Raw genomic sequence first — 13,347 nt, forward strand, 5'->3', positions numbered from 1 at the left:
GGGCATGTCACTTAAAATCTCTAGGTCTCCTTTTACTCAAATTACTTCCAGAGTTATTGAGTGGTTAAAATGGGGTACTGGACGTGATATGCTTTGAGATGCAAAACGCTGCACAAAGGTGGCATGTCTTAGTGTGCTGAGCTGGGACCAATAATAATATTTTAGGTCCGAAAAGTGGCCTTCCCTTTATCCACTCATGTTAAGCAACACCCTACGATTTCTAGTCAGTCTTCACAGTGGCACACCTAAGACAAGGATAAAACATGATCATAACAAGGCAAAATAAATATTTATTAGAAATCATAAAAGCATTTCTTCAATGGCACTAAGATGTTCTCACTGCATTTATGACTTCTTTCTTGAACACAGAGTTTCACACACACACAACACTAAAAACAAGAATGTAAAAGGAATTTGCAAGGATCAGGCACATTCAATGAGAACAAGGTGAAAATTCTGTGTTTGGGACCAAGAGCACAGTAAAAACATATAATATGCAGAGATCATATCAATGCAGAGATCAAGTATGACTTACAGGCCCAGATGACGGCCTATCTACTGGGGCCCTACCCAGAGCAAAAGGACTTAGCTCACCAGGCCTTGTGGAAGGAAAAGAAGGTCAATAACCCTGGGCTCCAGGGCAGGCAGGAGCCCTCTACAAGCATAATGACTTCACAGTACGGCCTTGAACTCCTTCTCCCACCCCGGCAAGGAGGAAAGTAAGCACCATTTTTCTTCCAAACAGATATATCACATAATTTCTAAAATAATGGATTCTTCCTGAGGCAGAGTTTAGTTAAAGGAAAATTTCCAGCCAAAACTGTTATCTGAGTGTGGGAGATTCCACCCCTGGAAAATGCCTTCCCCTTAAATTACTGAAATGTGAATCATTTAAGATGTCCTGATACACCTGTGGATTCAGTGTGGCGTGGTGTGTGGTTTTGTACACACCTGTATGCACACACTTCCATTTTAAACCCATCGTGGGGATCACAGGGACAGTGCAGACTGCCAGCATGAATCCTCTGAGCAAAAAGCTCTCGTCCCCTCACATACGTCAACCACAAAGGCAGACTCAAATTTACCGAATAACTGTGCTAAAAAAAAAATCGTGCAGGGGGATATCTGTGGTCCAGAATCAGAACACTCCAGCTTCGACAGCTCTGATACGACCTCCTGCATGACTTTGAACAAGTCCACTTTCCTTTTGGAGCTTTAGTCTCCAGGTGTGAAATAAGAGAACTGGTCCTTTTAAGCCAATGCTCTTTGACTCATTGCTTTCCTTGGTAAACCTACCTAGGCTGAGACCATCTAGGCTGAAAACCTTTGGGGGATGCCACTGTCAGGAAGAAGATTCAGTATAGAAAATGGTCCTGCCAGCAAATTCCATCCAGATCCACAGACAGGTCTCCATACATGTAAGAAGGCAAAGATCCAGGTATTGATTTCTGTCTGTCTAACGTCCCAGCTTTCGTTCAAGTGGGAAATGGAGAACCATACGGCTTTATCCGTTCATATCCAGATCAAAACATATCTGAATTCCCAGCTGCATGGTGTAGAGCATGGTGCCATCGATCCAAACGGCTGCCCTTCAAACCGGGACATCTGTTCAGGATGAATGCAAGCAGGTAATTCCAGACACAGGATGCTAATCTCCAGGCTAAAAGGACCTTCAAGTTCATTGGACTGTGATCTTTAACAATATCCTTAATAAATGCTCAACCAGCTTCTGCTTAAATATCCCCAATATCTGGAGCAGTTGCTGGACTGAATTGAACTAAAATTTTTTTCCCTGAAATTTCCAACTTCTGGCATTAGCTCTGCCCATCTGGAACACATCTGCTCCCCCTGCCTCTGGGACAATCTCCCCACATCTTCCCTTCTCTGGGGAACATGCCTAGCCCCTTCCTCCCCTGCTCACACTTGAGCTTGGCCTGACCACTACAGCTTAGAGCACTGGTTGGCTCCCTGGGTCATCCGAGAGCACAGGGGCTGCTGCAGATCTTACGGCTCTAAGGCTACATCCTCCACTCGTGGCATCTCTCCCTGACCCAGCCCATCAGGGCCAAGTTTCTACCCACCCAGGTAAGCTGGTGCACAGAGCAGCCCAGAGTGGAGAAGAAGGCCGAGAGTGGACTGCTTGGCCTGTACTCCTTAGTTTGCCTCAAGTCAGATTAACTAGCCAATAGCCAAGTTATCTAAAAGCTGAATGGTTTTTGTGCCACTTAAAATTAAAATTCATGGTTAATAGCGTTATAATTCCACCTCAAAAATTCCCACATGAATCTATTACCAGATAACTGAGGCAGAGTGGATTTTATGGTTCTTTAGGCTCCGGTAACCTGGAACATTTCTACTATCTCCACTTCACCTCTGCCCCCAAAGTGACTCTGTGTGATTTCAGGGGGGAGAAAAATCAGAGGATGAGAATCTAAAAATAAGCCGCACATCTTGGCAAGCACTCCTTCCTCAAATGCCTTCTCCTCCACTTCAGACTTCACAGTTAACAAAAATATTTAATACCAGAGCATTTCAGGTATTTTGTTAAATTCCTCCAGTGAGAAATACTGATGTATAAGAGTAACCTCTGAGATTCAAGACCATGTAAATAGAGCAGCTGCTATTTCCGTTTCAGTCGAAGCCATGATCCCAACTTAGAGGCATGCACTGCTGCAGGGCTGGGACAAGGAAAACAGCCAAGATCTTTCACCCAGATGGTAGTCCCTGCCTGGCGTGTCTCTTGTGGAATTTTATGTGCATAAAGAAAAGCTTTTTGTCCTTGCTCTGGCCACCCCGAGGCCAAGTATATAATACTTACCTCCAGCCCCAAATCCTAAAATCTATTTCTCAGCTTTAAAATCACATGCTTCATTTGAAGTAATTTTCATTTAAAACTGCAAAAGCCTTTCTCTATGGAAAAGAAAAACCCTGTGTTAATTATGCTACTAGAAACGTCTCAGTTGGAGACAGTTGGAGCCTTGAGTACAAAGGCCACTCATTCCAAGGGTGTTTTCCTTCTCCCCGAAGGCTCCAGAAGCTCATTCTCCTCCAGTCCCAGGACACCCGGCTTAGCTCAGTCCCCTGCACATTCTGGGATGCATCAAGCGTCCCTTAAGTTCAGGAGACCCAGTTACAATAAGGGAAATGGTAGAATGCGCAGGCTGGGGCTGGGGACCTTGGCAGAAGACTCCTCTCCCTGCTCCTTGGGCCCCCGCCCCTGCCCTGCCACCCTCTCTCCCAGCCAAATCGACCTGCCGTTGGTGAACGCAGAGACTTCACCCAGGATTCAGGGACTCCTGGGACTCCCAGGCTCAGGACTGCTGGCCGTGGGTTTATACAAACTCTGCCGAATAACAAAGTCCAGGGTGTTTCCCACTCAAACCGACAACTGCCCCTCGTTTCAGCCACCCGTCCAGCATGAGGGTGCTTTCCTCGTCTCTGCCAGGCTCCATTACTCCGCAAAGCCCGCAGCACCAAGTCCAGGACCCAGCCTCCAGCCTCAGACGGCCCACATGCACACGAGCTCTGGGTTCTGCTTCTACACGGAGGTTTCCGGAACTTCATCTATGTCGTCAAATGCATTGAGGGTAGTTTTGCTGTTGTTCCTGGAAGAATCTTGGATTTTGTTGAAATCTGCTTAAAAAAACCAAAAAACACTATTTTACAGAAACAGCATTCTGCAAGTTGTACCTCCAGGTCTCAGTCCACCACCTGCCTTAGAAGTTATTCCAACTCAGGTTAGAAAACGGTAGAGCTGGAAGGAATTAATTCAACCCTCCCATTTTACAGATGGGGAAAATCACGGCCCTCCGACTTGGTGTGCCTGGGGTCACGTGGTCAGAACGGAGTGGGTGTCACGCTTCCTGACAGCAGCGGTACCTGACCGTCTCCCGGGCCCCGGATCTTCGTTGAGGAAAGAGACGTGAGTTTTCCATTCAGTCCACTTCACCTCGTTGATCCTGCGGGTGTGATAATCATTCTCACTACTCCCCAAGTGCACCTCATCAAATGCAAACAAGTAGCACAGCGTTTGGGGAGTCCTCCACAGGGATCAAGGGCATTCCTGCCCCATGTGGTCACATCAGTGTTGTTAAGGCTTGAAACCTGCCCGAATCTCCATTTTCCCAGGCCTCCAGGATCAGTCTCCTCCCAGGGTGTGGGACCCAGAAGCTCAGAGAGGTGTAAAGGGGACATCTTCAGCCAGCAGGGGCTGTGCCTGACTCGGGGAGGCAGCCCACAGAGAAGGAGGGAAGGAAGGAGAGTGGGGCAGGCTCGGGCTGAGAAGATGTGAGGGCGTGAAGTCCAGCTAGGGTTAAGGTTGCACTAAGAGAAGATGGTTAGGGGACTTGCCCAGCAGTCCAATGGTGAAGACTCCTCCTCCCAATGCAGGGGTTTGATCCCTGGTTGGAGAACTAAGGTCCCACATGCTGCGGGGTGTGGCCCCAAATTTTGTTATAAAAAGAGAAGAAGGTCAGGGTTCAGAACCCAAAAGAGTGGGCAGTGTCTAAGGTACTGGATTGTAACTGGAGAAGATAGTTTGGCTGAAGTTCACATTCACAGAACATCTCTAGAGTGAGGGTGTCAAAATTAGACATATTTGTTAGGGTAACTATTATAGTTGAAATGATGGCTCCTGGGGCAGAGCGGGGCGGAGAGGGGTTTCAGTCATAGAACTAGGTCAAGGTTCAATTATACTCCAAGAAGGTAGTCTGCAGGGTCAGGCAGTCAGACAGGGGGTCGGAAGAGGTAGACCCATCAGAAAAGAGGGTCAGGGCACGTGCAAGTACTTTTTGAAAAATCAAAAAGCTTGACATCTGTCAAAAGTAGCTGTCTCACTTTCCGTTTGCCTGTGACAGAATGTGCCTCTCAGAAGGACAAATAGTGCCAGGCTGGCAAATCTCTTCTAAGGCAGACACTGGGCAGGGGGAGGCACCTCCAAAAGGGCAGAGTCTCCTTCTCCCTTCTGAGGCTTAGAAACCCCGAGAGAGCAAATTCCATCTTCTGAGGAGGCAGAACAGACCGTGGTCTGGCAAGCAGATGGCAGCATCATTTCACTAACATTCACCAACTCATCTCTCTTCACCCACCCAGAAAGCATCACCAAAGGGCCCTTCTCCGTTTGTTACCGCAAACACAGTCGGAAATCTTGCTCTGCCACTTTACACAGCTCTCCCATCTGGAATCTGCTCTTCAGCCATTCTGGTAACATTTTCTCGAACTCCAAGATCGTCCTGGCTCTCTGGGGACATAAACGAGCCTAAGTGCATCTCTCAGGAGCCAGCCCAGGAGCACGGCTCCGTGTGAGCGTTGGATGCGCCCACACGCCTGCACACACACACATATACACACGTGCACACACACCGAACAGCCCACTCCACCTGCATGGAAGGCTTCATGCATAGATCCTGAGGACCTGGCTAACCTACAGAATTCAAAAACGAACACCCAGTAAGTTTGGGGAAGGTGTTCAAATTGTTTTAAACATCACATAAACAATGTTTCTGGAAGTCCAGAGCTGCCTAACTGAAAATGTTAGGATCCTGGGATCCCACCAGGGAGTTTCCAGGAGGACACCATGTGGTCCTAGCCCCATGTCAGGCTTAGAGTCCCCTCAGCAATTTTCCCGGCAATAATTTGTCCCATCTCTCCTGAATACTAGCAACAATGCAATTAAGAAGGCCCTGATCATTAGTAACTTCCTTGTGTCAAATCAAAGCTTTTTTCCCTGTTGTTGCCCCATATACCCCATTTCTGCCTCTTGGACCACAGAAGGAAGCTGCTCTCCCTTTCACAAGTAGCTCTGCAGATATCTGAAGGAACTATCACGCTCTTCTTACACCATTTATGTAGGAAGTGTAACATGCCTGGTCACTACCTCTGGATCATCCTGTGGGTTAGTATCCTCCGTGTGTAAGGCCCATAGCATGTGAGGAGTACTGGAGGAGAGCAGAACTGTCACCTCCTAAGGTCCTTATACCTAAGGACGTTGTCCTATACCTACTCCTCTTAATGCAACCTAAGGCCACGCTTCAACATCCACATATCACACCATCGACTCTGAGCACAGCACACCCATAAGCCTGAGCTCCTCTCACACGTGCTGTTGTCCAGCCACACTCCCTAGACCTTATACCCCAGAAACCTAGCTTCTTCAAACCTGGCCAAGCACAGGGAGCTTATGCAGATTTCCAGGCCCCACCCCAGATCCACTGGTGCCATGTGCTGAACTGAGTCCCCATGAGGGCTCCCATAGAAAGACTCTGCCAAGGTCACCTGTAGGCGCCAGATGCGCTCACTCTCCTTGGAGATGTTCTCCACAGTCTCCCCCATCAGGGCAATGAGCATATTGAGGAGGAGGACGAAGGTGAGGGTGACATAGATGATGAGCAGGATCAGGGAGAGGATGGGGTACTTGGAGTTCTGCTGGATCTTCAGGTCACCCAGGCCTATGGTGAGCTTGAAGAGTTCCAGCACCGTGTCGCTGAAGCTGCCATAGGAGGTGCAGTCCTCATTGTCTTTGGAACACTTCTCGATCAGCGAGGCCAGGGCTGGGAAGACATAACAGGGTGTTCTCTGCAGCCTCTCTGTCTGGTTAATTACCCAATAAACCCGTGCATGCCTGCATGTACACCGATGCCCACACACACAGACTGCAGGCCTGCTGCCTCCTTCTCTCCAGCTATTTAAATTACATCTCCAGCCTCAGCTCCTCCGGAAGCTTCATCAGGCTGGTGCTCTGCCTTGACAGAAAGGGCAGAAAGCCCTTTCTGCCTAACAAGGCCCAAACTCTTCTCTCTACCCCACCATTCAGCCCTTGATCTATCACGGGCTTGCACAGTCGATGATTACAATCTATAATCTGTCTGTCTCTGGCTCCTCAACCAGGCTTTGAGCTCCCAACTTCCTGTAGCTTGGGTTGTATCCCCCAAGACTGGGAAGTCCTGAGTCTCTTCCTAATGCTCTGTGGCAAGACCTCTGGTCAAGGCCTGGGACTCTTTCTTCTCTTCTCCCCAACGCACTACAGCAGTGGCTCTTTACTGAATGAATGGACGGATGGATGAATGAATGAATGATCAAATTAATCAGGGAGGAAATGGATGGATGAATAAACAAACAAGTGAAGGAGCAAATAAATAAGCAAACTGACCCAGAAAAGGTACCAGACAGATGGGAACAGCTGCCTAACTTCAAATGCCAGTGATAACTAGGGGAAGAAAAACTGGCTTGGGAAAATAAAATGATATCGCTTTATGCAGAGGTTAGAAATAAAATCAGGTTATGCTGTTCCCTCTGTTGTAAATGGAGAGGTTTTTTTTTTTTTTTTTATTGGAGTACAGTTGCTTTACAATATTGTGTTAGTTTATACTGTACAGCAAAGTGAATCAGCTATGTGTATACACACATCCCTCTTTTCTGGATTTCCTCGTCATTTAAGTCACCACAGAGCACTGAGTAGAGTTCCCTGTGCTATACAGTAGTTTCTCATTAGTTGTTTATTTTATACATAGTATCAATAATGTATATATGTCAATCCCAATCTCCCAATTCATCCCACCCCCCCTTTCCCCCTTGGTATACATACATTTGTTCTCTACATCTGTGTCTCTATTTCTGCTTTGTAAATAAGATCATCTATACCAATTTCTTCAGATTCCACATATATGCGTTAATAAACGATATTTGTTTTTCTCTTTCTGACTTACTCCACTCTGTATGAGAGTCTCTAGGTGTAAATGGAGAGGTTTTCAAGAGGGGTTTCCCATCCCTGGTCCCAGCAGACCAGAGGCTCTCACAGATATATCTGCAACAAACTATGACAGTAATGTGATGTGGAGGGCCAAAGGAGGTTATCTCAATGCATTACTCTACTCCTATTTTTCAAAGACCATCAATCAAATTTCTGCAGACTTTAGCTTCTCCATCTGTAAAATGGGGCCGAAAACCTGCCAAGCCTATCTGAGGCTGTGAGAGCCGCATGGGATGATGGACGTACAGGTGAGAGGCATACCACACAGGGTGGTTGGATAAAAGCCACCAGTGCAAACCCTGGAGTCTCTAAGCCTCAGTGCCCTTATGGCCAGGGATGATGATGACTCCCCCTTGGTCAAGATGTCACGAGAAGTAAAGAGATAATCGTTGGGAAATGCTAACCACGGAAAGTGTTCCACCGGTGGCCGATATAATTGTTACTGAGGCTCCTGTGTGCTTTGTCATGCTGACATCTGTGTAAAGTGTTTTACAAATGAGGGAGTTACTATTATTTATAAATCAATTACCTACTCCAAATCCAAATAAGAACACGATATATACAAACAAGAACTTCAGAACATCATGTAAAATGACCTACAAAGAAAGAAACGCAATTCAAGGGTAAGGTTTGAGCACAGATTCATTATACATTGATTTCCTGACTGCTTCCCACCCTCTCCTGGGTTCGCACTCTAACCATGCCCTCACTCCGGCCACTCTTCTGCGACCCTCACCAGGTCCTCCTGATGCTGTCTCCACAGCTCAGCGCTGGGCCCACCTCCTCCAGAAAGACTTCTCTTCTGTTCCTGCTCTCCACCCTCCTCCCTCCTAGAACACAGTCTGTTTCTGTCCCTGCTGATTCAGGCTGCACATGAGCACCTTTCCTCCTAGAAACTCACATCTGGAATCCTCACACTTCCTGGGGGACACAGTGTGCTGGGCCGAGCTCGCACCAGCTCACAAGAGCTGATGGTCTCACTTTCATGAATTTTCTGAGCTCGTTAAACGCAGCCATGACTAAGAATTAAATTGTGTAAACTTATAACTAACTAAATTGCGTTAGAAACAAAGATAATAAATGTTCAAAACGCATCACTTCCGACTGACTTTACTACATTTTATAATTATCTAGGCTTTTAAGCCTATTTATTTCTCATAACCATATGGTGGAAACACTATATAATGGTGCATTACTGTGCATCCCTTCCCAATTCTGTATTCAGTGACATCGCATTGGTAGCTGGAAGTCAGCCATGGTGGGAATATTTACACCATGGAAATTGGTAAAAGCTACAAATCAGAGATTGTTGATCATCTAGATCTAGACTTAAGACAACGATGGACAAAATGTTAAGGCAGATTAAACTTTAAAAATGTGTCCTATCTGTAGCTGTTAATAGTGGGAATAGCACAAAAACGTTGATGAAATATTCTTCTAGTATTTGAAAACTATTATCCAATTCAGCAGATAAATGGCTCAGCATCACTGACAAACAAATGCAGTTTCAACACAAGTCTTCATTGTTTCCCTTTCATCTTACTCCTTAAAGCAGAGGAAGATACCAGCATTTATGCTGGCAAAACACTCACTTGTCAATTGCAACCATAGGTTGGCAAACAGATATGAGTTCAACCAAAATCAACAAACTATTCGGTGAGACTCAACTAGCCATGTGGAATTTACAACAAAAGGCACTGTATATTTTATTATTGTTTGTAACTTGTGTGCTGCACATCCTTTATATGGTAAACATATATAATAAACATATCTACGTGTATATATATAACATATTATATATACATATTTTCCCTCCTAGAGAGCCTGACCAAAGGCAAAGGGAGACCACGGTATTTGGGAGAAAGAGCAGTGGCCTGTCTCTTGGGCAAGTCTCTTTTCCTCTCCAGACCTCAATTTCCCCATCTGAAAAATGGGCCTTCTCGGAAGGCCCTCCCTGCCCATCTCTGACGCTCGGCAGCCCCAACACACCTTCTGGATCATGACGCTGTACATGCCCATGGACTGGAATCCCCGCGTGTAGTAGAGCATGTTCGCCCAGCCCAGGGCCATGGCCAGCACGAGGCAGGCGAGGTACTCTTTGCAGGCAAACAAGTACAAGAGGACAGACAGTATCACAAGCAGAGCTTGGACAAAACTGTTCAGGAGACACAGGAGACAAGGGCCTTACTTACTTCTTGGCATCAGGGCAGAGATGTCCAAATCCTCCAACCTCCCTTAAATCCTGAATAGTTACCCTGGTAGCTGGTGCAGAAGAGACAGATAAGGCTGCCCCAGATCTGCTGGACCACGTCTAAAATCCAGCCTTGCAGACTGCATTGCTAGATGCAAGTCAGTGCTGGTTGCAGTTGACAAGGACTTTTTAAAGATACAGATCCCCAGGGCCCAGGAGATTCTGGTTCAGAAGGCCCAGGGTGCTGCCCAGGAGGCTGTATGTTTTTTAAATCACCCATGTGATTTCTGACCCCCACATGGGTTGGGGTACACTGGGGTAGACTGAGGATATGGTGAATAATTGCATTTTTAAGCAAAATGACAAAAGCTGATATCTATACTCAAAAGTCAATCATAACAAAAGTCCCCCATAACCTATTTTGAGAAATCCTTTAAAAAACTACAATACATGCTATATAATAGGTTTGCTAAAAGGAGATTGTGCAACAATGCGAATGTACTTAAGAGTACTGAACTGTACACTTAAAATGGTTAAGATGTTTTAACTTTTGTGTTACGTGTATTATACCACAATTTGAAATGTTTAAAGTACAATAAGTACCAAACATACAAGATCAAAATCTACTCCTAAACAGTGTGTAACACCATCAGTTATGCAGACATCTGGATAGAAACCCTCTCTTGCTTATAACATCAGGTGGTCTCCACGATTACAAAATATCTAACTAGTTAAAGTTAGGACACAGGCAACTTTGATTTCCTTGTGCAATGAAAAGCAAACGTTTGGGTGAGCAGGGCATTTGGGACTGAAGTGAGGAAGCACGTTTACACGTTCCTCTACACTAAGAAAACAACGAAGAAGCAGAAGAACAGGACGTGGCACTGGTGCCTTCCGTCTGTGCCAAAGCCAGTGGCTGTACAAATGGATTTTTCTCTGGAATCGTCACAATTTCTCCAAGGTGACAGACTCATATGTGACTTGCACCCTGGGCAGTGCTGCACCTGGCTTATTCATTCACCACAGTATCAGGGGGCCCCACCTGCCCAAAGAGATGAAGAACTTAGCTCATGCTTCTGGAAGGCAGGTACCTACTTAATAGGTATTTGGAAACATCAGGCCAAGATTCAAGGTCTTATAGACCCAGCCTCCCAAATGCTCAGAATAGGGCCTTTGGTGGGGTCTACAGAGCCATGGAGCCTAACATTCTTCACCTCAAGCTGCAGATCCTTTTCCATTGTTTATTTAGAGACAGGGGTTATGTAATCCTCTGCACATGACAGGGGTTACATAATCCTCCTTTCATTTAGAGACAGGGATTACGTAATCCTCGGCACAAGCCCTCATTCAGAGAGGCTGCTGAGCTGGACTTTCTGGCTAGAGCCTACAGGAGTCAACCCTGCACAAGCTTGGGATGAGGCTGACTGGGAAACTGGGCTGGCTTGAGCTTCACGACTGAAGCTCCGCCTGACTCGACGTGACTCACTTCCCTGCTCTGAGCCTCGGTTTTGTTTTGTTTTTTTTGCGCGGTACGCAGGCCTCTCACTGTTGTGGCCTCTCCCGTTGCGGAGCACAGGCTCCGGACGTGCAGGCTCAGCGGCCATGGCTCACGGGCCCAGCCGCTCCGCGGCACGTGGGATCCTCCCAGACCGGGACACGAACCCACGTCCCCTGCATCGGCAGGCGGACTCCCAACCACTGCGCCACCAGGGAAGCCCTGAGCCTCGGTTTTCATGCCTAAAGATGAGACTCAATGATTTCTCAAGTACCTTCCAGCCCTGACCTGCCAGGGTCCAAAACGACAGCCAGGAGGAACTGGCCTGGAGTGTCCCTTCATAAAAAATAAACATGCCTTCTCTGTGCTGGCTGCCGCCCAGGGCTCTGGCAGGGTGCAGTCGGCTATCCCTGCAACCGGATGGTGGGCACTGTCCTAGTGTTTTCTGGTCCTCTCCATGGGCATCTATGTGCCTCTCTTACCAGAAAGGAGAGAGGAGGTCCCTGGCCATGTGACTTGGCGAAATGACAGGGACAGGTGACACGGTAGGGTGGCTATTGCAGAGGGACACAGCAGCCATCATACAGGACTTCAGCCTTGCCTGTGAGGTGGTGACCAAGGGGACAGACCTACTTACAAGACAAAGTGAAACCAGGCATCCGAGAGGATGGACTGCATATCTGAGGGTCTCAGCAGGAAGATCGCGATGCCCTGAGGCCAGAAAGGAAAGAAAAGCTGCCCCCTCTTCATGCCCCTCGCTGGAGGATTTGGGGAAGGGGGGCGTTTCCCCAGGACTGAGACTCAGGAACAGGGAAGTATGTGAAGGCCCAGCCAGAGCCCAGGTGAGGGATATGGAAGGGGACTTGTGCCTGGGGGACAGAGGCAACCCCAGGGTAAGAGGGCATGCTCCCCCTGATCTTCTCACATCTCTTACTCTCACCCCCGTAATCACCCCAGAACGCACAAAGCAGCAGAACCATACAGTTACCTGCCATTCCCCAAATATGGCCTAGCTTTCCAGCCTCTGAGCCTTTGTTCATGCTGTTCCCCACACCTGTCCTGTAATACCTTCTCCCCAGTGTCCTCATGCCAACCCTCCCCTACCAGAATAAGTGCCATCTCTGCCTTCAAGCCTTCCTGGCCACCGTCCCCTCCCCACCCCCGCCAATAAAAGTCATTGCTCTTCTTCTGAGCATGGGTCTGAGCCCAATATCAGGTCTTTTCACAGTCTATGTTAAAGTCTAGCTATTTGTGTCCATCTGAAATCCCTACCAGACTATGAACTCAAAGAGGGCAGATTCCCTCCATCCCTATCATCTCCTCCAGAGCCCCACATTGAAGGTGTTCAGAATATACCTGCTGATTCATTGGTTGGATGGATGAATGGGTAGATCGACTGACAAACAGATGGAAAGATGGTTGGATGAAGGATGGAAGGACAGTGGGTAAGGATGAGTGGGTGTTTAAATGGATGAATGAGTGGCTGGGTTGATGAGAGAGGGCAGGTGATTGGATGGGTGGATGGAGGGGCAGGGAAGATGGGACACTGAGTGGCTGGGAGTGTAGATAACTGGCAGATAGATGGGCAGATGGATGGAGGAATGGATAGATAAAGTAGGTAGGATAAGCTTGCTTGTTTATGTAAATCTAAAGGTTAAAAAGGAAATGCCTCCCCAGAGTCTCCCAGCAGTAGTAGCAGAGCTTGCTGTCACCCTGCCTGCCTCACAGGGCAGTCCAGGAGGGCTTGGTGACCTACTCACCTCTTTCACAGAAATGCACATGGCCCAGATGAGCACAAACATCCTTCCTAAGAGCTGCAGCCACCCCATCTTGTTTGCTAAGGGGTGTTTCAGGGCCTGGGGAGGAAGGGACAGGAATGGATGGGTGCAGGATGGGGAGTGAGGAAGGTAGGGG

General features: G+C 47.5%; 1 protein-coding gene across 8 annotated transcripts in view; it reads right to left on the bottom strand.

The window, feature by feature from the left end:
- Positions 1-270: 270 nt before the first annotated feature.
- TRPV3 (transient receptor potential cation channel subfamily V member 3) overlaps positions 271-13,347 on the bottom strand; it is a 32,105-nt gene continuing 19,028 nt past the window's right edge. For 2 of the 8 annotated variants that reach the window (XM_027130687.1, XM_027130686.1), the window contains exons 11-18: positions 13,194-13,289; positions 12,071-12,144; positions 9,737-9,902; positions 8,277-8,343; positions 6,274-6,548; positions 5,127-5,239; positions 3,880-3,959; positions 271-3,636 (exon numbers count right to left, since the gene is read on the bottom strand). In XM_027130687.1, coding sequence (XP_026986488.1) covers positions 3,539-3,636; positions 3,880-3,959; positions 5,127-5,239; positions 6,274-6,548; positions 8,277-8,343; positions 9,737-9,902; positions 12,071-12,144; positions 13,194-13,289 — 969 coding nt within the window. In that variant the 3' untranslated portion in view covers positions 271-3,538. Of the gene's footprint in view, positions 3,637-3,879; positions 3,960-5,087; positions 5,240-6,273; positions 6,549-8,276; positions 8,344-9,736; positions 9,903-12,070; positions 12,145-13,193; positions 13,290-13,347 lie in introns of those variants that run through there. The other 6 variants (XM_027130691.1, XM_027130688.1, XM_027130690.1 and 3 more) reach the window with 5 other exon arrangements.

Source organism: Aethalodelphis obliquidens, unplaced genomic scaffold (assembly GCF_003676395.1).
Source record: "Aethalodelphis obliquidens isolate GAN/ISIS:26980383/991018 unplaced genomic scaffold, ASM367639v1 scaffold38, whole genome shotgun sequence".
Classification (NCBI taxonomy): Eukaryota; Metazoa; Chordata; class Mammalia; order Artiodactyla; family Delphinidae; genus Aethalodelphis; species Aethalodelphis obliquidens.